This window comes from Euprymna scolopes, chromosome 13 (assembly GCF_053919585.1).
Source record: "Euprymna scolopes isolate OS-2025 chromosome 13, ASM5391958v1, whole genome shotgun sequence".
In the NCBI taxonomy this organism is placed as follows: domain Eukaryota; kingdom Metazoa; phylum Mollusca; class Cephalopoda; order Sepiida; family Sepiolidae; genus Euprymna; species Euprymna scolopes.
The window spans coordinates 9,009,374-9,036,629 of NC_136494.1; the positions used below are offsets into that span (position 1 = coordinate 9,009,374).

Here is a 27,256-nt window from a genome sequence, read left to right on the forward strand (position 1 = left end):
ACACCAAAGTGGCAATGTGTCTTGTTTGGGGTGAAAATGTAATAATAAAAAAAAAAGACTAACATTTCATGTATGTACTATACGAAAAAAGTCTGGAAACTTATTTAAGGCAGCTTCGTAGATATCAATAATTTCCAAATAAAAAAAAGACTTTGGTGCCATTATTCTTGAATGGAAACAAAAACTTAAAACACTCAGAAGTTCTTTAGCGATTCAGCCTTCGTCGTTACTGTCTAAGCTGTCGCCAGATGGATTAGAAAGATTAAAAGTTAAGCAACTTTAAGCTAAAAATGTATATGTATGCATATTCAGAAGTTAGTGGATCTAGTCTTGTTTTTTTTTTCAATTTTGACTTTTTAGCAGCTATTTTTACAAGCTAAAAACTAAATCAAAAATGTTCCTGAGGTCCAAATACCCTACATATCAAGTTCCAAGTCTGTATACCAAATATTCAGAGAGGAGTTCGGTAGAGACGTTTCGCATACATACAAAGTTACTTTTGTACATATATACTAGTAGGCTACCCGGCTTTGCCCGGTCCTAAGATATGTTTAAATATGATATTTATATTCATGTGTGTTTGCATTCTTAATCCGGCAGGGGGATGTGATGCGTCTAGTGTGTTAGGTATAAGTTAATGTTAAGTTCATGCTTGCATGCCTTCTCGCTTCCAGCTAACACCACTGGCTAACCTCGTGGTTAAAAAGGAGCAGCTATGCATAAGTCTTCCCTGCCAGTACATAGCCTCTCAATCATCAAGTATCCTACAGCGCCTCCACGTTAGCCACACACGGTAACTGGGTGCCTTGCGGCCCCAGGCTTAACCTGTAGGAGATCTCGGAGTAGTAAGGGACGCCAGAGGTAGTGTGTTATGGCCCATCGATGTGTGGACACGCCCTGTCACACTACCAACCCCTACCCCACTGTCTTGTGGGTGCCCTTGGTTGGGCGAATACTAGGGGAACCAACCCCAAAATCAAACACCACTGGCTTGTGGGCCTTATCACAGCAAAAGGCTAAGAGATGGGAACTCTGACTTCAAATCCTACTGCTGCCTTGCAGTTTTCCTTAAAAGGCTATGGAACCTCATCCAAAAAGAAAAGGCGTAGTAGCGGACATGATAGGGTGACTGTCTACCTCACTGAGATAACTTTTAACCAGAAGTGGCGGCCTACTCTGCTGCCAGTCGTCGCGGGTTTGCTCCACTGGAAATGAGTATTGGAGGTTTAGAGGGTGTTTATCTGATGCGCAACAGATGCTACACCTAAACTGCGCAAGCAGATGGACTGCATGATGATGATGATGATGATGATTCATGCAGATTACGTATTTATTATTATAGACACAATTATTTATCTAATATATAGCAGCGATATAAAAAGTTTTAAAAAAATATGACTTAGGTATCATCAGCTAGAATCGAAACCAAAACATGCGATTCTCTTGTTTCATTCCTTAGACTTTGAGCCACGCCCTTAAGCATAAGCATAATGTAAAAATACGTTGTTTAACCTATGAATGTAGATTTATGCATGTAAACAGATTTAGTCGACTACTACTGCCAAGGTAATCATTTTCGTTTTGAATTTTGACGCCTTAACAGTAATTTTTTGTCAGTTAATATCTAAATCGAAATACCCTATATATCAAATCTCAATTCTGTAGACATCATATTCAGAGAGGAGTTTGGTAGAGATTTTTCGCACACACACACACACACCGATATGGTAATAAAAGAGAGAGATAAATATTTCAGTGTGCTAAAACGTTTTCATCTTAAATTCTTCACAATTATACATAATGTAGAAACTATGCATAATAGAATTAAGCGTAATAGTTAAATGAAATTAATCAACTAATAAGAAACCATAAAAATAAATAAATAATTAACACCCGTTTTTCAAATGAATATGCGAATAGGTTAACCTTCATGTATGCGTTCGCATGTCCATGACTGAGTATATTAAGATTTTCGTTTTAAATAGAATATTAGGCCTTTAATATCAATGTCAGTGCGAGAAAAAATACAACGGATATGATCTTCTCACTCAAACAGATCCAGGAAAAGTGTGTGGAGCAAAATATGGAGCTGTACATGATCTTTGTGGATTTTATGAAGCACTCTTTGAGAAGTCTTGCTGGAGCTTGGCTTTCCTGCACACTTCCCCAGTCTTGTCAGAACCCTTCATTCAGGCATGAAAGCCACAGTTAAGCCGAAGCGCGATCTCTCCGATCCGTTCGACGTGCAGAATGGTGTTAGTAGTGGAATTTTGGTAAATTGAATTATTTAAGGGGATGGCTCATCAAGAACTTGTTTACATTGGATTTGAAGACGACCCCATTGTAAGTAGTTGGAAAGCAGGAAAACAGAACGAAGTTCCACAGGCATGCATTTCTAAAAAAGAAGCTTTGTTCATGGAATCTACGTTTAGGTTTAGGCACGGATAAAGAGTGGGGGAAATTATTGATTGTGGCTGCAGTTAGACGAGTGTTTTTCGTGAAAGTCAGCCAGTGGGGCCATAGATTGTGGGATAGAAGTTGCAGTGAAGAGAAAAGGGCATGCTCCACTACGCTATGAAGTCTATTTTGAACTCTGTCAAGGCAGGATCAGCTGCTTCTAGCGCCTCTTGCCCAGATGTGTCAACAGTAATTCATCCTTTGACGTACTTGGCTCTTATACAGGTAAATAATTGCATCAGCAATAAGATATCTACTGGAGCGAGAGAATGATCCCACTATTTTTCCAGCAAGCTTAGTATCGGATTTGATGTATGTGTTCCGTTCCAGACCAAGAGTAAAGCTCAGACCCAGCAACTTGTCAAAACATGGAGCCTGCCGAAGACAAGAGCCATTCATTTCAATAATTTAGTAGCTCTCCTATCTATAACTGAGTATATTAAGAAGTTCGTGTTACTATTTTTTAAATGGAAAAGTGTAGGTTTTTCATATTAATAAAAGTGTGATGAAAACCTTAACTTTATATATATATTAGACTACACGTAACCCGTTGGGTCAGTATGTTATATTAACTATGGAATTAACGTATGAGCGTGACACTTGTGACGTAAAGAAAATAGTTTTTGTGACATAACAGAAACATTTCTATGAAAGTAATATTAAAATGAAAAAACAATATAGATAGATTTCTATGAGGCGTTCTGTTTATAATTGTTTATTTTTGAAAAAAAACAAAACTTACAGCCATTGAATTATAAGTGGTTTGCCATACTTATAGGTAACCACATTTCATTTCCTCTGGTGATATGAGCCATTATTGAAAATGCATGGATTAAGGAAATTAGCATAACTCCCCTCTATATATTACTTGTGTCAAACAATAAATTCTTAACTCGAATATATGTGTTTATATTTTGATTTTCAGAATTTAACTTTAACCATTAAACTTATATATATATATATATATATATATATATATATATATATATATATGTATATATATATATATATATATATATATATATATATATATATATATATATATATATATATATATAATTAGTTTTTTGGAAAAAGAAATCCAGCAGAGATCTTAATTATAAGGAAAATCCGAAAATCTGATGAGTATTAGCTACGAGAGCTTGATATGGGTATCTAAAACGGTCGTAATTATCAGGTTTGAAACCGACGGTACCAATGACTTGCCTCATCTAAAACCTTTCCGTAAACAATATATATATATCTTGAGTGCCATCAGCTATAATCGAAACCTAAACGAAAACTTATGAAAAATTCCTGATAAAATCATTTAAAAAAAAGATAGATGACTTGAGTGCCATCAGCTATAATCGAAACCGAAACCAAAACTTACGAAGAATTCTTGATAAATCATTAAAAAAAAAATAGATGACTTGAGTGCAATCAGCTATAATCGAAACCAAAACTTATGAAGAATTCTTGGTAAAATCATTTATAAAAAAAATAGATGACTTGAGTAGCATCAGCTATAATCGAAACCGAAACCAAAACTTATGAAGAATTCTTGGTAAAATTATTATTTATTACAAGAACTGGAAGTACATAACAATTTAACGACCCGGATATAAGCGTTACACAGAAAGTAAGACACACGCTATCGTATTAATATGTAGATTATTAAACCATCATCTAAAAAATTCTGAAACAAAATTAGTTTTGTGATAAGAATATTTCCGTCAATCATGCGTGGTGATGCCCTTGGCCTTGGCCTATAAATATCCAGAATTAACACAACTTATAGAACACTAGCGAGGGGTACCCAGCGTTTCCCGGGTGTTTGGAGGTGTGTGTGGTTTTGGGTAAATCAAAACTCCGGGGGGGGGGGGGGTAAAATAAAAAAAATGTTTTGGTAGTGTGAAAAAAAAAGAGTGCGACGGTTTTAACCATTGGGCCACCGCGAGATGCTAACGGAAAGACGTTTGAATTTATTTAATTACTTGGATTTGGCAGGTGCACGTTTTAATGACTTAATGAGGTCAAGTTTGACTGCGGGATAGTATTTCATTTACTGCGGGAACGCTTTTTTTATTTTTATTTTCCCAAGATGTTATAGGAAAAAGACTAACCCACATGCGGCGAGCGACAAATGTTGAATATTTATCTTCCCGAAGTCGAGCCAATTAAATAGACAGGCGAGCTCCGTTGTTAACTGTGAGATATTACGATTTATATGTGACATAAAAAGTTTTAAAAGGTTGTGAACCGACCGACCGCTTCTCTGAAAAAAGCCTTTTGTAGACACACAGAAAAAGCGAACAAACATACACACATACATACATTTTCGCTTTTATATTTGTAGATTGTCTTGAAGTAAGCTGTGGCTTCATTTGATGGGAGTTAAATCATCTTTTTATGACAGCTTTTTGAAAAATTATCACCGAGAAAATTATAACTCTCGGTCTAATGATTTGACTTTGTTTGTTTTATTGCATATCAACCATCTGGTGTCACATTAGGGTTTTTGACTTTGATAAGTGGAAACTCATTAGTAAATAATACATATTCGTCACAAGTTTTGGTTTCGATTTAAGCTGATGCACCCAAATCATATGGATATATATATTTTTATTTTTTAAATCACAACTTTATAATATGTAAGAATCGATAGAAAATCGATTCTTACATATAGAGTATATATGCGAAATCGGCATACATTAAAATATCATATTTAAGCGTATTTTACAACTGGGCTACGTTGAGCGTCTCTGTTAGCTTAGATAAATACTTTTGCAGTTTTAACAAAAGAGCTACAATAATATCAGAGCGTCTCCATTTATGCTGAACATATACAGAATGCCAACATCAATATATTACATATGAAAGAGTCCGCTGTGGAATTTTCACAGGCCTTGCTAGTTCGTATTATTTGGATTATTTGGACTTCTTTTCTTATCTTGAATCTTATTTTTACAACGTTTCTGTTCATGTAACCTCCGACCTTTTTTAAGTTTATCTTGAAGAACACGAGGATTTTTGTGTCGAACTGGGGAATCTGTACGGAATTTGGAACGTAATCCTTTAATTAATCAACAGAGGTAGCATGATCTCGTCCCGTCAGCCATGACTTGCAAGAAGTCCTAAGTAATTCGCAATTGGTTAGAACTTATCGCTAATAATCGCTGACGAAACGAGAACATGAACTTTTATTCAATCATGGCTGACGGAACGAAAACATGCTACCTCCGTTGATTAAATAAAGAGTTTTATTCGAAATTCCATGCAGATTCACAAGTTCGACACAAAGATTCCCGAGTTCAATAAGTTACATCTGAAGAAGGTCGGAAGTTACATCAACTGAAACATTGTGGAAATGACACTCAAGACGAGAAAAGTAGTTCGAATAATTCATTTTCTGATCGAGAGCATATATTATATTATTATAGTAGAAAAAACAGCCTATCCTGCCTTGACAGAGTACAAAACAGACTTCGTGGCTTAGTGGGGGATGCCCTTTTCTCTACCCTGCAACCTCTCTCCTACAGAAGAGACGTTGCGAGCCTATCCTTGTTTTATCATTATTTCCATGGCAGGTGCTCGTCTGAACTCCAATCTCTGCCCCCCCTCGCCAATCTTTCACGAAAAACACCCGTCTAGCTGAATCCACTGTGAAAAATTTCCCCCACTCTTTATCTGTTACTAAAGCAAAACGTGGATTCCATGAACAAAGCTTCTTTCTTAGAACTGCACGCCTGTGGAACTCTGTTCCGTCTGCCTGCTTCCCACCTGACTACAACTTGGATGTGTTCAAGTCCAACGTTAACAAATTCCTAATGAACCGCCCCCTTAAGTAAACACTTCATCAATCTCGACACTAACGTGCTGTACTTTCAATAACCCTTAATCCTAAGTGGCTTCCGGGCCTTGATAAGTGGTGACCACCGTGTAAAAAAAAAAAAAGATTGTAGTATTGATCTATAGTATAGTTCGAATAATTTCATTCAAATAATATATTTCATTTTTCATGAGTTACGTGTCTCTCCTATTTCTAATGCAATCCCCCCCCCTCAAAAAAACTAAAGCATATGTCGACACATAGTAAAAGAAAGTACACGCACTGTGAACGAGGAATTATATTTTTTTCTGCAAATGTAGGCATTGATTAAAGATGATATGTGTCTCACGCGGCTCGCTTTTTGAGAAACGTTGACTCAAACCGGAAGTGTTTTTTTTTTTTTTTTTTTTTTTGGACTCCAGGTGTGACCCAATGACCGTCATAGAATTAATTCCTCGTAGAATGGCATGCTATAACCATTTTTTTAACACCAGAGAGCCGCAGAGACTAACGGAAGATCAGATGTCGAAAAGTAAATAATGATATATTAAGATTCGTCTTCCGGTGGACAAATCGCTCTTCAGGAGAACGCGGAAGCAATTAACTATATATTTACACACACATACACACGTGCATATATATGAATATATGCATATACATAGATGTACGTATATATATATATATATATATATATATATATATATATATATATATACACATGCTACTAGTCTCTCACTACTAGACAAGGTTCAAAAGAGAGGTGCCAACCTAATAGGTCCTGAACTTTCATCCAAGCTTCAGCCTCTGTCCCATCGACGAAACTTAGCATCCCTCTGCCTGTTCTACAAGTACTTTAACGGTGAATGCTCCGAAGAACTGCAAGTACTTGTACCCCTCGACGTAAATACCGCCGACAAACACGACAAGCAGTACAATCCCACCCCTTCATAGTTGAGATCCCAAGATGTAAGAGAGCCTTCTACTCCAGTAGTTTCTTCCTCAGAACCGCTAGACTTTGGAATTCTTATCTGGGTTTCTGCTTCCCCAACTGTACTGACATGCAGAAGTTCAAGTGTAGCGTTAACCGACATCTTGCAGCCCAACTCCCCACATAGTACACCTGTAGCTTATGTCCCTGATAGTAGCCCCCTACATCAAAGTGGCAACGTGCCTTGTTTAGGGTGAAAATGTAATAATAAAAAATGTGTATACGTATGTAAAGTTAGTGGAAGAAGCATATATCTATATTCATCTATCTTTGTATATATATATATATATATATATATATATATATATATATATATATATATATATTTATATTTTATATCTATATTCATCTATCTTTGTATATATATATATATATATATATATATATATATATATATATATATATATATATATATACATTTATATTTTATATCTATCTATCTATCTCCCTCTCTCTATATATATATTTATATTTTATCTCTCTCTCTCTCTCTCTCTCTCTCTCTCTATATATATATATATATATATATATATATATATATATATATATATATATATATACTAGCAGGCTGACAGGCGTTGCCCAGTTTTAAAATACGCATAAATATCATATTTTAATTAATGCAGAATTCTTATTTATTGTAAACAGAAATACCGTAAATATTAAACAAAACTTTAAATTCCTTTTAAAAAATGAAGAAAAAAAAACCGGATAGAAACTGAGACATGTGCATGCGAGTATTATGCTCTTTTAAACAGTTCACTTCTTGTAAGTAAAATAAATACTCGAGCTGAGATCGAAACCAAAACCTAAAGACATCTAATCAAGTACGATAACAATTAGGTCCGCTTGATACGTCTTAAGCAAGTGTTGTCAAACCTATTTATTCTTAACATAAGTAATCTGTTATGTCAATGATTCACGCATGCGTATTCGTGAAACAGTTGACAGACAGATAAAAATCCGACAACCCATCACGTATCAATTTTTTAAATTTGACCCCTTAGCAGTCCTTCTTTCCGGATGAAAACCGATTAAAAAGATATCCACGTGTTTGAATACCCTATATATCAAATTTGAAGTCTGTAGATAAAAATTCGTAAAGTATATAGGTTAAAAGTGTCCTCGCACACATATTCTCACTTTTATAGATATACTAGCCGGCCACGATGGCGTCGCCCCGTGTAAAATAGGCATAAATATTATATTTTGATTCATACAGAACTGAGGCGTGTACGTGCGAGTATTATGTTTTTTTGTTAAACAATCCAATTTTGTGAGAAAAAATATTTTCGGGCTGAGATTGAAACCTAAAGACAGTGAGTCAAGTACGATAACCATTCGGCAACCGTATCACACTGGTACAAAGTGTTTTCCAACCGATTTATACTTAAAATAAGGAATCTGTAATGTGAACCATTTACGCATGCGCAACTCTGAAAAAGTGTAATCAAACAGATCCGACGACTCCCTCAAACCAAATTTTTAATTTTAACCATTTAGAAGCCGTTTCTTTTCGGATGTAAACTTATTAAAAAGTTCCCAAATGATTGAATATCCTATATATCAAATTTCAATCTTACGTTATAGATATATAACTATCTTTATCTATCTATCTATCTATCTATCTATCTATCTATCAATCTATCTCTCTTTCTCTCTAAATATCTCTCTCTTTCTCTCTCTCTCTCTCTCTCTCTCTCTCTATATATATATATATATATATATATATATATATATATATATATATATATATATAAAGTCCTGTTCAAACAGACAGAAGTATATAGAAGCTAGAAGTAACGTTAAGAAGGAAATGGCGACAGCTAAGAGAGAATTTACTGAAACCGCTAAAAAACGCATCGAAGCACAAAAATTAGGAACTCGTGACTTCTAGAAAATCTACAACAGTGTAGTAAATAATGGGCAATCAACAATTCCTCCACTAACCAACAATCACAAGGTTGTTTGCTCAGCAACCGACAAAGGCTAATATGCTTGCCAAACCGGTTTTCCTCCAACTCCACACTGGACCCTTCCAACCAACCCCTGCCTGACGTTCCTTTGCGGACAGACGCCACGCTAGACTATCTAAAAATCACCCCTGCTCAGGTGCATGCTATCATAAAAAGCCTTGACACCTCAAAAGCATGTCGACCTGATCTCATCCCAGCTGTGCCATTAAAAAAGTGCTCAGCCGAAGTTGCTCCGATTCTCTCCAAACTCTACAACGAATGGCTTCATGAATCATGCTTTCTGGGCTGTTGGAAAACTGCTTCTGTGGTACCAGTATTCAAGAATTCTGGCGAAAGAACTGACCCATCAAATTATCGCCCCATCAGCCTCTTCCCACTTTTCGCAAAAATATTTGGGACCATAATCAACCATGCTCTAATCCGTCACCTTACATATGCTAAACTTCTGACTGACCAGCAATATGTATTTAGACAAGCCGGTTCCACAGCAGACATCCTCACTCATATCTCTGAAGTATATACCATTCACTGGACAAAGCGGGAGAGGGCAGAGCGGTAGCTCTAGATATATCTAAGGCTTTTGACAGGGTATGGCATGAGGGTCTCCTCAGGAAAATTAAATCATACGGTATCACTGGTAGAATACTTAACATAATTAAATCCTTCTTAGATAAGAGAAAAATCCAGGTTGTCCTCGACGGTCGTACATCTAAACAGTGTGATATAAATGCGGGAGTGCCTCAGGGGTCTATCCTTGGACCTGTATTGTTCCTAATATTTATTAATGTCCTCCCCGACAAAACTGCCTCTGAGATGGGTATATATGCTGATGACACCACACTATAACAGGCAAGACAGGAAAACACATGAACGCATAAATAAAAAAATTGCAAAAACACTAGAGGATGACCGCCAATCTGTAGTGGAATGGGGACAAAAATGGATGGTCACATTCAATACTGCCAAAACTAAACTGGTTTCCTTCAATAATTACAAGAAATCTTCTCTTCCACCAATAGCAATTGCCAGTGACTCCCTATCTGAGAGTACATGTTTCAAACTGCGTGACCTAACGTTCACAGGAAACATGAGTTGGAACAATTATATTGAAAACATTGCCAGGGCCGCTGCGAAGAAGGTAGGCTCTCTCTACCGTGCTAGAAAACTACTGGCCCCTGAAAGTTTCCTGTACCTCTATAAGGCCACCATTCGCCCATGTATGGAGTATTGCTATCACATTTGGGCTGGTGCATCTGCTGCTAGTCTTTCGCTCCTAGACAAGGTTCAAAAGAGAGTCGCCAATCTGATAGGCCCTGAACTGGCATCTAAGCTTCAGCCTCTGTCCCATCGACGAAACGTTGCATCCCTCAGCCTGTTCTCCAAGTATTTTAATGGTGAATGCTCTGACGAACTGCAGACACTTGTGCCCCCACGACATAGACACCCTCGACAAACCCGACAGGCAGCTAAATCCTACCCCACGCAGTAGAGATCCCTAGATGTAAAAGATCTTTCTACTCCAGTAGTTTCTTCCCCAGAACCGCTAGACTCTGGAATTCCATTCCAGGTCCCTGCTTCTCTAACTGTACTGACATGCAGAAGTTCAAGTGTAACGTGAACCGATATCTTGCTGCCCAAATCCCTACATAGTGCCCCAGTAGTTGCTGTCCCTGATAGTAGCCCCTTACACATAAGTGGCAATGTGCCTTGTTTGGGGTGAAAATGTAAAAAAAGAATATATATATATATATATATATATAGATATATATATATATATATATATATAGATATAGATATATACACACACACACATATATATATATATAGATATGCATATATATATATATAGATATGCATATATATATATAGATATACACACATATATATAGATATACACACACATATATATATACACATGTATATATAGATATACACACACACATATATATACATATATATACATATATATACATATTTATACATATATATATATACATATATATACATATATGTATATATATACATATATATATATACATATATATACATATATATATGAATATATATATGTATATATATGTATGTATACAGTGATGATCATATTTATTGGCACGGTAAAATAAAAGTTAAATTTTGTCCAATAAATTCTAAAAAAGGGATTAAATTAAAGAAAATAACAAAGTATATTATGTATTTTTAACTGGCCTTTCCGATGCAGCAATCGGATTGTAGAAAAAATAAATAACAAAGGAACAACAAACATAATTGCAAAAAACCCTTGTTCAAAATTATTGGCACGATTTATTTAATAATCAATTGTATAGCCTTTGGCCTTGATTACCTTCCTCAGTCGCTTTTCATAGTTTACAACCAAGTTGTTGCACTCTTCAGTAGTAATTTTAGCCCACTCTTCCTGACAATAATCCTCCAATTGAATAAGATTCTTAGGCTTCCTTTGCATTACCCTCAATTTTAATGTTCTCCATAAATTTTCAATTGGATTAAGATCTGGGCTTTGTGATGGCCACTCCAAAACATTAATATGATTGTCCTCAAGCCATTTCTTAGTCAGTTTAGCCGAATGCTTTGGGTCATTATCTTGCATGAACCACCAACGACGACCAAGTGAGAGCTCTTTAGCAGAGTCTTTCAGGTTTTCATCCAATATTTTAACATAATCTTCCTTTTTTATGCTACCTGTGTTCTTAACAAGTCGCCCTGGTCCAGAGGCAGCAAAGGATCCCCAAAACATCAAACTGCCTCCACCGTGCTTCACTGTGGGTATGGTGTTCTTAGGCAGGAAAGCTTCGCCAGATTTTCTGTAAATATAAGACACTTTATTATGGCAAAATAATTCTATTTTCGTTTCGTCAGTCCATAGAACACGTTTCCAGAATGCAACATCTTTATCAATATGACGTTTTGCAAAGGCTAGCCTTGCTTTCAGGTGCATAGGCTTCAATAAGGGAGTCTTTCTCGGACGACATGCTTTTAAACCAGCTCTCTTCAAAACTCTACCAACTGTATGTCGAGATACATTCACTCCAGAGGTGCTCTGTTCATCAACAATCTCCCCAACAGAGATCCTTGGGTTTTGTTTTACTTGTCGAACAATTTTCCGTTCATCTCTTGGGGAAAGAATCCTTTTTCTCCCTCTACCCTCTAAACTCATAACGTGGCCTTGCGATTTGAACTTGTTTATTATGGCTCTAACAGTGGATTTGGGAAGGTTTAGCTTCTTTGAAATCTTATCATAGCCCTCCCCATTGGTATGGCATGCTACAACAAGCTTCCTGACGTCTTCGCTGTGTTCCTTAGTTTTAACCATGGCGATTGAAAATTATAATTTAGTCACTTATAATAGTTTAAATAAATCGCTATCTAAAAATTATCTGAAAAAAATTATTCACTGAATTAGCGTTAAACAAGCATAATATGGCTATAAAAAAGTTCAGAAAGCACGTAAACCGGAAATTGATTGATATTATACTGATACTAAAAGAAAAACAAAGCCGTGCCAATAATTTTGAACAAGGGTTTTTTGCAATTATGGTTATTGTTCCTTTGTTATTTATTTTTTCTAAAATCCGATTGCTGCATCGGAAAGGCCAGTTAAAAATACATAATATACTTTGTTATTTTCTTTAATTTAATCCCTTTTTTAGAATTTATTAGACAAAATTTAACTTTTATTTTACCGTGCCAATAAATATGATCATCACTGTATACATACATATATATACATATATATATTCATATATATACATATATATATATATATATATATATATATATATATATATATACCTATATATACATATATATATATATATATACATATATATACATATATATACACATATATATAAATATATGTGTGTGTGTGTGTGTGTGTATTTATATGAATTGACATGAGATAAAAAGTACTGTATGTGGATGACTATAATGCTCCTTATCTTGAGTTGAGCATATTGAAAAGTGATACACGAATTACTATTAGCATATAAGCGATGCTCTTTGTGTAAACAAATCGAGCGGAGGTATTTCGGACGATATCAAAACATCGTTAAACTAACTACTCGCTCAGCAGCCGCCAATAGCGTAATGGTTAGGAGCCTTGACTATCGTACAGACGGTCGGGTATCAATCCTGGCTTGAGGTAGTTGCCTGTCTACCCGCTCTGATGAGCTGTGAAACAGCGAAACAGTACTGTATGTGGGTGACTATATATATATATATATATATATATATATATATATATATATATATATATATATATTGGCAAGAGATAATTACATTCTCAGATACTATAAACATCCTGGACGTGTTTATATACGAACGTACACATGTAGTTTATCTTGTAATCACGGTTCGTGTTAAACAAATGAAATAACATTCACGGTATTTTATTTCGAGATGAAAACAACATACAGTTTCGAACAAAATTTTGAGGTTGGCGTTAATTTTATCAACAGAATTACAAGGTGTGTTAAAATATTATCAGGCTTTTCTATGAACACACACACACACACACACACACACACACACACACACACCTATCTATATATCTATAAAAGTGAAAATGTCTGTGCGTGTGTGTCTGTGTACATTTCCTACCAAATAACTCTGTCAATATTCGGTCTAGAAACTCGAGATTTGACATCAGGATTATTGAGATTTGGGAAAATCTTTTTAATCGAATTTCGGCCAGAAATCTGGCTGTCTAAAGGTCAAAGTTCGACGATTTGACTTCTGAAAACTCAATTTTAAACGTAGGTTACTTAGATATGGATCAAACTTTTTAATTTGATTTGAGCCCAAAACAGTGAATGTTAAGGAGTCAAAATTAGGGCCAGAGTTTAAAAAATATTGACCCATGCGGTCTCTACAAAATTACTCAGCCAATTTCTGGTCTAAACGTATGAAATTTATACATAACGGGTATTCAGACATGCGGCAAGTAATTTAATCAGTTTTGGGGAGAAAATTTGGCTGCCAAAAGGTCAAAGTTAAAAAATTGACATTTGCAGATTCTACCAAACTCCTTCGCCAATTTTCGGTTTAAAGACTTGAAATTTTAGATGTAGGTGATTTGGACATGGGTAAAACTTTGTACGTTGATTTGAGACTAAAATAATAAACGTTAAGGGGTCAAAATTAGGGTCAAATTAAAAAAAATTGACCTCTGCGGTCTCTACGAAATTACTCAAACAAACTTGGTTTGCACATTTGAAATCTTGCATTAAGTGTATTCACACGCAGGGCAAGTTATTAACAGTACATAGGGCCCGAGCAAAGCCGGGCTAAACTGCTAGTATATATTAGTAATGCTTCTGAATAACGGTCTTCACTTTTAGCAGGAACTGGCTGTTGTAATTGCCATATTTGTTATAAGTCCGAGTACTTTCAAATCGTTCTAGATTAATCTAACTGGCTTTAAACAATATATATATATATATATATATATATATATATATATATATATATATATATATATATATATATATATATATATATATAACTACTTCATTTACTCACATAAAATTAATAAAATAATAAAGTATAAATTTATACGTAAACTTTAAGTATTTACTTCAAAAGTGCTCAATACGTAGGTAGAGCTAGTTGAAAATTTATAAAATATATATGGCTACACTGAATATTTTGCGCTTCATCCACTCTGTGTTTGTCTGTCGTTTCATCCACTCTGTGATTGTCTGTCATTTTTATATACGCAACTTCTATTGAGATTTTAGTTAGCCAATCAGCTTTCTAGTATCCACCGCGCCCTTTCTATCAGCCAATGAACATGCACTTACAGGACAAAGGCCCATTTGACATCTGGTTGACCTGATTCTTTGTGTGTGCTCTATTTAGCCTGGATATCTAGTGTCTTGACCTGTTTTAAATCTAGGTTAAGTTTTTTTAATTTTTTATTTTTTCATGTTAGTATACATATATATTTACATATTTACACATATATACATATATATATACAATATATATGTGTGATAGTTTATGTATATGCATGTTTATTTATTTTATTTATTTATTTGTTTATTTTCTATTGTTTTTGTAAGTTTTAAAGTTGTTTTGTATCTCTATCCTAGAGTAAATTTTATCTTGTGAACACAGTTGTTCGCTATTTCTCTCCTACAGTTTAATAGATGTTGGTAAAGTATAGGATAGCAAATTTTTCATGAAGGCATAGTCTATATGGGTCGTCTAGGTCTCTACAGGTGTTTGCTTGTCTTACTATTTTCCATTCGACTACCGGCGAACATCCGCTTTCCTTGAGTTCCCAGTATTTGTTTGCTAACGCTGTTTTCATACGGCGTTTTTTATAGTTGAATGTACTTTTGTGGTCATAATATTGAGTTTTGAAATCTAAGGAAGTCATACCAACGTAATATTTCTTGTTATTCGGGTTTTTTTTTTCACAAATATTGTGGCCTGGTAAACTATGCTTTTGGTTAGACATTTATTTTGAAGTGGGCAAAGTGTGCGGTATCTACAGTTGCATTTATCTTGTTCGTTATTAGTATTTTTATTTTCATTTCTTGTATGGTTGTTGTTGTCCGGAGTTGGTTTATTATTATTATTATTATTATTATTATTATTATTATTATTATTTATGCTAGTTATATATGTGTTTTTTGTGTTAGTTTTATTTTTGTCATGATGTCTACTTTTTTATTGTTTATTTTGTTGTTGTTTACATTGTTTTTATTTAATATTTTGTTATTATGTGCTTTAATTATCATCTCTAAATTTTCGCAGCAGCTGTAGGATAACTTTAGAGTATTTTTATTGAACATTTTGTGTAAGGGGATGGTTGCGGGAAAGTGTTTTTCGATAAGATCTAGAAATTTCTTGCCAAGTTTTGTTTTTAACATTTGATTGTATGGGGCCGTATACCAGATTATATTCCTTTTTCTTCTATTTTTAATTTTATTATAGTTATTGGTATTTTGTTGCTTATATTTGATATCAATATTTCTGTATCCACTATTTTTAGGGCTGTTTCATAGATATTGTTTGACCTGTTAAATGCATTTTCATCGCTTGAGTTATTGATGAGTCTACTTACGATCGAGTTAGGAATCTGTTTTATAATTGATGGTGGGCGATTGGACTTAGGGTTTACGTATATTGGAGTAGCGTTATCTTTTAAGTAGGGTTCATATGTGTTTTTTTTTTTCTAAATTTAATGTGACGTCCAGGAAGTTTGCTATTTTTATGTTAGCTAATACGTCTACTTTTAGGCCTAAGTTTTTCATTTCCTTGTGTATGATTTTCTTAAATTTATCTCCCTTGACTTTGTTGGAGTCTTTTATTATAGCTAGTTGGATTTGGCGATGGGTGCCAGGGATTCTGCAGAGGCATAAGATCTTGTGGGATTGTTCATTCTATATACCCTCACAAGCATATTTGATACTACGGATATCGGCCTATATAGAGATGATGGACTACACACAAACGTAGATTCCATGAACAGGGCTTCTTTCTTAGAACTGCTCGCCTGTGGAACTCTATTCCGTTTGCCTGCTTTCCAGCTGACTACAATCTGATTTTCTGCAAGTCCAACGTGAACAAGTTCTTATTGAACCGTCCCCCTAAGTAATCCAAGTTACAAAATTCTCACTAATGCCTGCTACGCTAAAATCACAATGAATAATATATACTTTATCACCCTTATCCTCGAGTGGCCTCTGGGCCTTGATAACCGGCGACTCTCATGTAAATAAAAGCAACTAAATTGTACTACCACGTTTTTCATACATACATACATACATACATACATACATACATACATACATATACACACACACAAATATATATATATATATATATATGAAAGAGAGAGAAACAGAAAGAAGAAGAGAGAGATAGGTACTGTATTCTGCTATGAGGAAATCTAGCGATCAGGATAATCAGCGAACTTCCTGTTTATACATTTCGGTGGCCAGTCGGTGTCAACGGGGCGTTTCCATGACAACCTGCCAACATGACTTATCATTATTTTTCGGATCAACATCAGCCATCTCTCGGACCTTGTCCCATTCACACGGATCACACGCGTGCGCGATTGAGCGTGCGCGATTGGGCGTGCGTGCGTGAGTGCCGTAGAAAAGATTGAGACGTTTCCACACACCTGCTCATGTCTTCACTATGCATCAATGACTTGCCAAAATTCATTATCCTACACTAGCGGGTGTGTGGATATGTGTGTGTGTGGGGGGGGGAAGAGTGCCCGGCTTTGCCCGGTCGTAAAATACGCTTAAATATGGTATTTTAATTTGTCCAGATTTCGTATATATTATTCTAGAGTTGTGATTTGAAAAGTGAAAAAAAAAAAAAAAGTATTTAGGTAAAAGCAGTTTGAAGGGAAACCGAAACCAAGACTGTAGCTCTCAAAGCTGATGTGGACGATAAGCATATGAACTGATTAAAAATTAAAAATAAACTAAGATGAATGCACAAAATGTATAACGATTTTTCAATTTTGACCAATTATTGACGAATTAAAATCTATTTTAAGTGGCTAAAAACCCATAATAGAACGGTCTGTAAAAATCTAATAATCGAGGCCGCTAGCGCCGCTCTGTGACTTTTAATTTCGAGGGAGGTAGAGTTTTAAAACATAAAGACAGACAGACAGAAACACAGACAGAGATATAGCTTTTTATGTATTAGATTTTGCGCTCTCGCTCTCTCACAAACACACACTATCATATGCACACATACTCATACACACAAACACACACACACACACGCACACATACACACACACACACACATATATATACATATATATACTAGCAGTTCGACTAATATATATATATATATATATATATATACATATATATATATATATATATATATATATATATATATATATATATATATATACTAGCAGTTCAGCCCGGCTTTGCTGGGGCCCTATGCACTGTTCATAACTTTATGTGCATATGTACGGTAATGTCTTTCTATATCATAGACTTCCTTAACTACCATAGAGAAAAGTTAGCAAGGACAGCAGAGGTCAATTTCTTTTAACGTTGACCCCAATTTTGACCCCTTAATGTTAACTGTTTTGGGTTCAAATCAAATTAAAATTTTTGACTCATGTCCAAGTAACCTACATCTAAAATTTCAAGTGTTTAAACTAAAAATTTGCGGAGATGTTTGGTAGAATCTGTTAAGGTCAACTCTTTCAACATTGATCTCTTGGCAGCGAAACATTCGCCCAAAAACTGATTAAAAAGCTTGTCTGAATACCCTTTATGTATAATTTCAAATGTTTAGAGCTAAAATTGACTGAATAGTTTGCTAGAGACCACAAATATAAAATCTTTTGAACTTTGTCCGCTTGGCAGCCAAATTCTCGGCTAAAAACCAATTAAAAAGCTTGACCTATGTCTGAATACTCTTTATATAAAATTTGAAATATGTAGACCAAAAATTGGCTGAGTAATTTTGTAGAGACCGCAGAGGTCAAGTTTTTTTTAAAACTTTGACCCCAATTTTTACACCCGAGCATTTATTGTTTGAGGTCAAATCAAATTAAAAAGCTTGATCCATGTCCAAAGAACCTATATCTTTTTAGATATAGGTTCTTTGGACAAGGATCAAACTTTTTAATTGTTTTCAAGTGTTTAGATCCAAAATTGGCGGTGGAGTTTGGTATAGTTCTCAAAGGTGAAACTGTTGACCTTTGGCTCCTTAACAGACAAATTTCACTACCCCTTATGCCAAATCTCGAGTCTGTAGACCGAAAATTGACAGAGTTGGTATGTAGGGAAATGTATACACACACATACACAGACAGACACGCGTGCACGCACACACACACACACACACACACACACATTTTCACTTTTATAGATATACTAGCAGTTCAGCCCGGCTTTGCTCGGGTCCTATGTACTGTTCATAACTTTATGTGCATATGTATATATTAAAAAGTGTGAATATGTACGGGAATGCCTTTCTATATAATAGGCTTCCTTACCTATCATAGAGAAAAGTTGGTAGAGGCTGCAGACGTCAAATTTATTTTAACTTTGACGCCAATTTTGACTGCTTAACATTTATAGTTTTGGGCTCAAATTAAATGAAAATGTTTGACCCATGTCCAAGTAACTTGCATCTAAAATTTCAAGTGCTTAGCAGTTTCTTCCCTTGAACAGCTATACTTTTGAATTTTGTTCCCCCTGCCAGCTTCTCTGACTGCACTGATATGCAGAAGTTTAAATGTAAACCAACATCTTGGTAACCTTTCCTTGGCATAGTCTCAAAGAGTATCCCCTTACGTCCAAGTGACGATACGTCTTGTTAGGAATGTACGCGAGTAAAACAAAAACAAAAAAAAATACGGGGACTTTAATGTGAATACTTTTTAAATCTGTAATATATTTTTTATGATATGATTTCTGTACTCTGTAGCTTTCAATTTTTGTGATTAGCAGTAAAATTATAGGTAGTCTATATAAAAGTTCTTTTGCTAACTAATTTTCTTCTGAACAAAAAAGGCAATGTTTGAAACTCCATGGAATAAAGAAATAATTATCTTTATCTTGAATTCCTTGAGTGCGAACAATACATGTTGTCAATTATTATTTTCAAAATTTGAACTCCTTTCACACACATATACACACACACACACACGCACATACACACACATATATCTTCATTTATGTGTTGCTAACAATAATTTATCTAACGCTGGAGAAGGGGCAGTTTTTTTGTAAATGTTGTAATATTTCACTTGCTTCTGTATTATACATGAGTTCTGCATTATATTTTGTATTTATTTATCGGGTTTACAACGATTACCCTATCCTATTACCATGCATAATACAAAATCAAGTGCAATATTACATTTACAAAAAATAACATTACTGGCCCACCTCCACAGTTAGAGAAATTATTGTCAACAACACACAAATAATACACCACGCAGCCAACGCCAAGAAGTTAAATACATTAAGCTATATACATTAAAACACACAAACCTGTCCCCAATCAAATCGCATTCCAATCCAGCTAAAACACACTCAAATGCTTGTCGTATCCCCATACCTGACCCAGCCCTGACGACAGAACTGGGCACCCATCTCTCCCACATTGAGCACTCACAGATCGTACGCATTCACTGCTGCTACTATATAAGAAAACCTACCGGCACTACCCGCAGGAATATTCACACATAACTCCTGATGATGTATTCCTTGAGAGACGAAAAGCAACAGGGCGGCTAACTTCCAACTACACATGGAACTTATATTATTTTTCTTATCTGCACACTAATAAGATCATCATAAAAATTGAAAAAATAAATACATGTGTGGGTATATATATATATATATATATATATATATATATATATATACATATATATATATATATATATATATATAACTACTTCATTTACTCACATAAAATTAATATACGAAAGTATAGATTTATGCGTAAACTTTAAGTATTTACTTCCAAAGTGCTCAATACGTAGGTAAAGCTAGTTAGTAATTTATAAAATATATATGGCGATTAAGCTACACTGAATATTCCGCGTTTCATCCACTCTAGGACTGTTCAGGCTTATGCGCATAAGCCTGAAGAGTCCTAGAGTGGATGAAACGTGCCTGTAGAGTCCTAGAGTGGATGAAACGCGGAATATTCAGTGTAGCTTAATCGCCATATATATATATTATAAATTACTATATATATATATATATATATATATATATATATATATATATATATATATATATGAGGGTTTTAAGGCAGAACCTGATAAACGCCATTTTTAAAAAACACGAAACAAAATGTGACACAAGGCCGGTTGAATGTGGGATAACCAGCTCACCTCAAAAGGGGATTCTGCAAAAATAAAACGGCGTTAGTATAGAAGGGTTTCCCCCTCCATTAACTTAGGGCAATTAATTTGAGTGCAGCATCTGTGCAGACACCAAACTTCAGTGACCAGCCCAGTACAAGTACTAAACTGTTGCACAAAAGTATTGAATTTCAACACCTGACGAAACACAACGATCATGCTTGACATAATATGGTATAATTTTGTTTAGTTTTTACTAAAATAAGTTTTAGTCGAATTGGAAGGTGTAGATTTTGATCATTTGTTTTTTTTTTATTGATGACTGTCCTATTTATTTAACTTCTTTAATTATTATATACTAGCGGGGGTACCCGGCGTTGCCCGAGTGTTTGTTTCCGGGACGGGGGGGGGGGAGTTTAAAAAAATGTTATGGTAGGTAAGTAGGAAGGATCAAACCCGGAGTCATGAATAAAAGTAGGAAAATAAAGTGTGAAAAAAAAAAAAAAATTCTGCAACGTTAACAGTTCGGCCACCAAGAAAAGTCCATTCCAGTTGTTTAGGAAAAAAAAAACCAAAAAACAAAAAAAAAAAAAAACGACTACGGTAGGTCGGCGCGAACGTGAAAATATAATGTGAATTGTCCAGCACGCTAACCACTACGCCACAGAGCACTGCAGCTTAGTTTAGTGATTTTAAATAACTTCACATGAAAGAACTACGAAGCCAAACCAGTGTTCTCTTCTCAACTGTTCCTTGTGAACGATCCCCAAACGGTGTTAAGTGGTGGCAGGGAGAGGAGGAATTTATTAGAGAGAAAATATTTTACCACTTCCATTGATCTTAACCGATTTTGGCCGTGACTTCTCAGCAGAAAAAGTATAGAAATCTAAGATTATCGAGGAATTTGAGAAATAATAAGCCTATAACACACCTCAGATATTGTTCTGTCGTTTGTGCATATTATATTTGCATGAAATATCTTGATTTTTAATCCTATTAAGGTCAAAATCAGACGGGGGAAAAATGAGTTCATTTTATTTATATAGAGATTATTGATGACTGTCCTATTTATTTAACTTCTTTAATTATTATATACTATTGATGACTGTCCTATTTATTTAACTTCTTTAATTATTATATATTATTTTATTGGGATTCTTTGAGATGAGTAATATGTATATTTATCTATCAGCGGACTGTTATCTTCACCTTCATAGTCGTTGTTGTTTCACCAAGTTTTGGTCAACTATTACTCGAACCTTCTTCAGGTGGTTAACCGCGACGGGATAGGGATGCCGAGTCTCTAAACAGAGAATACGGTTAAAAGACCCAGCATTCCTATCCAGCCGCAGTTAACCATCTGAAGAAGGTCAGAAAAATAATTGGCGGAAACATGGCGGAACAACAACTATGCAGATGAGGATAACAGTCCGTTAATAAATAAACATTCTTTAATCATATCAATATTTTTTTTGTTTCCTTTTCAGTTATTGCCGGTAATGCGGACGTCCGGTGCTTCATTGAGAGCCATCAGCCAATCCGACTCGAGGGAACCCATCCGTACGTCTATTGCAAGAGACGGTGCATTTATAGCCTTTATCCCAAAGTCGCCCCATGTTTGGAAAGTAAGTGGCCGGATGTAACTCCCCCTAAATATCATGGAAAGAAATCCCGGGCTCTTACTCAAAGTGAAATGGCCGCTATTCGGATGGAAATGAGTGCAATTAAATCGAGACATGAATCCGGAACCCGATTGTCCACAGATGACGAAACCGCGTACGACGCCTTGTATGATACCCAGCAGTCCTCAGTTAGTAGCGACAATATTACAGATTCCGAATATCAAAAGAAGTACTACTATGATGAAAATATCAGCGCAGAAATGGAATTGGATAACGCCTGGTCGGAAATCACTTGTTTACAGAAGCTCGTGGGATTAAAGCAAGAAGCTAAACTCGAAGAAGTTTTGAAAAAAGGTGATGGAACACGAAGTGTTGAAACTAAATTACGTTCACCCGTCTTCTATCCATGGAATTTACCTTGGAAGCCGGATGTTCAGGAAATGCCTCCAAAATGCGGCGACGAGAGTTGGCTTGAATTTGAATCCGGTGGACTTGAACGTTTGTTATAAAAGAAGAAACGAAACTTTATTTTTTTTTTTAACGGTGAGACGATTTTTAATGAACATCATTTTTATTAGTTTCGCATTTCGGAGTTTATTTCGAACGATTAGAAACGCCAACCACCGATAACATTTCTAGCAAAAAATTGAGAAATGAATAGATTTTGTTTTTTAATTCCTTTCATGTTTATATTCATGTTATTAAACCCGGGAAAACAATGAAATAATCAATAGACATGCAAAGGGTGGAACGATAAAAGTGTCGCCCTAACACTACCGTTTTATTTTAAAACGTTTATTGAAAAATTCAATTCAGATAAATTGATTATATGGTAGAGCTGATATCTACTCAATGAAGCTGCTATCAACCTCAATCACCGCTTTGATACAGGTTGGAGTATGCCTTTTCCACAAGTGCTGGCGGGAGTTCGGCGAGTACTAGGAAGATAGCGGCCATTAGTCTGCCTTTGGTGCTGGTCATGTTAGTGATGTACTCGACGTATGACTAAACGAAGTAGTCTGGCGGGTTCAGGTCGGAGGAGAAAGGAAACCAGTGAAAGAAGGGTACAAAATCGTAGCACTCTTTCTGAAACCAAGCTTGGGTCTCTTTGGACTTGTTTCCACATTAAGAATGTGCCAGCGGTCACATGATTACACCAGGGGATCACCACACTCTTCAGCACATCCAGAAATACTTTGGTGCTGGATTTTCAAACCGACTTTAAAGATGTGAGGTGGCATGATGTGGCCCTCACTTAAAACCACAGCAAAGACCATAACCGTGCTCAGAAACTTTTTTTAAAATCACCCTGGGCACGTCCCTGTTATTTGTGGCAACTCAGTGATGCATTTTGAGGGTGCTGGCAATGGTCCTGTTGTCATAACTTGGATCAGTAGAGAGCATGAGTTGTACAGCGGCGCATCTCCGATCTCACTTGTTGAACATTGTGTCACTTTCAGACATGATAGCAGGCTCCTATCGCTGTTGAGTTTTGTACACAATTGGCCAACTAGTAGATGGTCTGCAACAAAAAAAGAAAACCGGTTTAAATCAAACGGAAATGGAATCGGTACGTGCACTTTTTTCACCCTGCTGAAATGATAATGTTATTATTTTGAAAACCATTCTTAACATGGGGAGGAGAGGGGAGGGCATTTTGTAACTATTCTGGTCTTCCATCTAACAATTTAACAAAAACTAATATAGTGTGAAGCTTGAATTTAATCTGAAAATAACTTTTAAAAATAGTGCGAGGGCAAAAGTTCACAATGGAATCATGTTTTTTTTTCTAGGGTGACAATTCTATCGTTCCACCCTTTACTAGAGATCCTTGCAGGAAACTAAAGACGATAGTCACATGACCTTAGGGCAGGTCGATTTTGGAACCCCGGTGAGGCAATGGTGATGATAGTTTGGGGTTGACATAGAAAATACCTACACGAAATATTTTTTCTCAAAATCGTTATCTTTGCTTGAGGAAATGACTTTAAAAGTTGAAAAATTGAAGCGATTAAAAGTTTTTCGGTGAATTGTTAAAAACGTCCCGTCATCAAAACAATCCGTACTATTAAGAAAATGGAATCATTATTTGCAATATATTTTAAACTACATTTTTAAATAAAATGAGTGAGGATAATGAATTAATAAAATAAATATTAAGCGTAAAGGCAAAATTATGCTTTTTAAATAATAACGACCAAAGTTCGCTTTTTCATTTCAGGAACTTTTTTGGAGTGGAAGCATTTTACATTTCACCATTGCAAACACGCTCGTTATTGATATTGAAAATTAACGTTTGTTTATCATTTAATTTGAAAACATTACCATTTAGGCGTAATTATTTCGAAAGGAAAAACGAAAAAGACTTGTTTAAAATATGCATTATTATATTTCAAGTGTCTGCAGTGAATTTAAACATATTTGTTTTATCTTTTTTAATTTGTTTCTATTTAGGTTGGTGCGAAAATAATGGCATTTTGACGTTCAAATGAACGTCAAAAACATTATTTTTTTTATTAAAATATGGCAATACTCCAGTTTTATATTAAAAACATAGTCCATACAAGTTTATTCTACACATTCTTTACGAAACATAACTCCGTAAATTTTCAAGTGTTCCTACTTAATAAAAAAATACTTTGCAGAAAATTAGTATCAAATTTTAATTTCTTTTATTTTTAGGGAGTAATTGTTTTTAAGCAGTGTTTTTCTTCTAAAATTATAGTTTTAAAATCAGATAACCCACAAAGATTAATACGAGTAAATAAGGAAACTCTTAAAGGTTTTTCGTTATTTGTGCATCTATGTTATTGTGCTAAAATAACTTTGTTATTTAGAAAGCCATTCTTAATATTGGAAGGAGGTTGTATTGTAACTATTCTGTACTTTCACCTAAAAATGTAATAAACAAAAATATCATAAAAATTAAATTTAACTTGAAAATACTATTAAAAATAGCTTAGTAACATAGATGCACAAGCACTGGTTTTTCAAACTCTAAACACTGAACACTCGTTTAAAATGGCACAGCTACAGCAAGAATGAATCTATTTATGGATAAATTCATGTTATCGAAGGAGGAGCTAAAATCTGCTAAAAATGTCTAAACTAAACCCTACTATGCCTCTGATTTGGTTTGGTCCTCTCTCTTCAATACATCTAATTCAACTCTACAAAGTTTTTCATTATTTCTTATAACTAGCACTTATTTTTTTACGTATAAAACTGGAACATAGCCTAAAACACTTTCCTTCAGTTATAATCCATTTATTTATTTTACTTTTCAGATTAGAATGTCAGTAAAAGCACGACGTTCAGTTTTAACCCGTGGTTCACAAAATTTGCTGGTCCACCTTGTCATTTGGATGAAACAGCACCCCAACTTCACGACAAGTCTTTCAGTTTAGTTATTTCCTCGAAAACAGTTATCCCACTTAAAAAATAGTGAGATTTCTAAGGAAATAATTTGTATTTGGCAAGCAGTTAATCCACAAATACCCTTGTTAAGGTAACATTATATAGGACAGAAGGTCAATATATTTTGCTTTAAGAGGGCCAAACAGATTGACAAGAAATCTCTTGCAGCAATCAAAGTGAAAAGAATGAAGGAACAGCTAGACAGACTGTTTGATATATCTTCTTGTAGCTGCAAACTTTCTGCCTTGAAGTGCGATGACTTTGCAGTAAAGTGTAAGACAGAAAATTGTCAAACAAGGCACATAATCTGCACTAGTCCTCCTAACAAGGAGGTAAAATTAATTCTATAGATTCACGTGCAATTATGTTCCTTTTTCGTGGAAAATAAAATAAAATATATTGGTATTTATTATGTAATCTGGCTCTATTATTAACCATGCAAATTTTCCAATTTTCAGGTTTCACTAGAAGAAGTGCCATTTACAGCAATTTTTAAGTTAATTGATGGAACAACAAAACGCCTTACAACATTTACTAGTTCTTTGGGGAAACTTTGTATTAATAATTATCAAGATTTGCCTCAAGTAGAATTCTAAAAAAATTAGTGTTCCTCCCGATCATCATTATCTGACAGCAGAAGAAATAAATAATTTAAGTGTGAAGACCAGAGGCTACTTTTTTAGTATGCTGTTGGCATTTCTTGTGGAGAAGTTAACTTAGAAAATTGGGCCCTTGAATCAAGGAAGATGGCTAACATAAGCCACAAGATTAATGTGTTTATAGACTAGAGTTGTCTATCCTCAAACACTATAATAAATTAAACATTTTGGTCAAGTTTATCATCCAAGTGTATGCAGTTAGTTAGTTTGAGATCAAAACCGACAATATTTCTTTTAACCAACAACAGTATATTTTAATATGATTCAGAGAACAAAACAGTTAACTGAAATCCAAATTACTATTTTAAACTGTTCAAAATTTAGTGCTTTTGCACTACTTCTGGAAATTATAATATCGATGATAAACTCAGATGAATTGAATGTGAGAGAAGAGGGCATTCAAATAATTTTGTGCATTAGGCAAATAAATATTTATTCATTAAATTTTATTAGTTTTCTTAATTTACTCAAACAATAGTTAGTT

At 34.8% G+C, this 27,256-nt stretch overlaps 1 protein-coding gene across 1 annotated transcript in view; it reads left to right on the forward strand.

The window, feature by feature from the left end:
- Positions 1–23,354, forward strand: part of LOC145291935 (uncharacterized) — a 53,205-nt gene extending 29,851 nt beyond the window's left edge. The window contains exon 2 of the mRNA XM_080137853.1: positions 22,562–23,354. Within this exon, the coding sequence (XP_079993979.1) occupies positions 22,562–23,205 (644 nt within the window). The 3' untranslated portion in view covers positions 23,206–23,354. The remainder of the gene's footprint in view (positions 1–22,561) is intronic.
- The last annotated feature ends 3,902 nt before the right edge of the window (positions 23,355–27,256 follow it).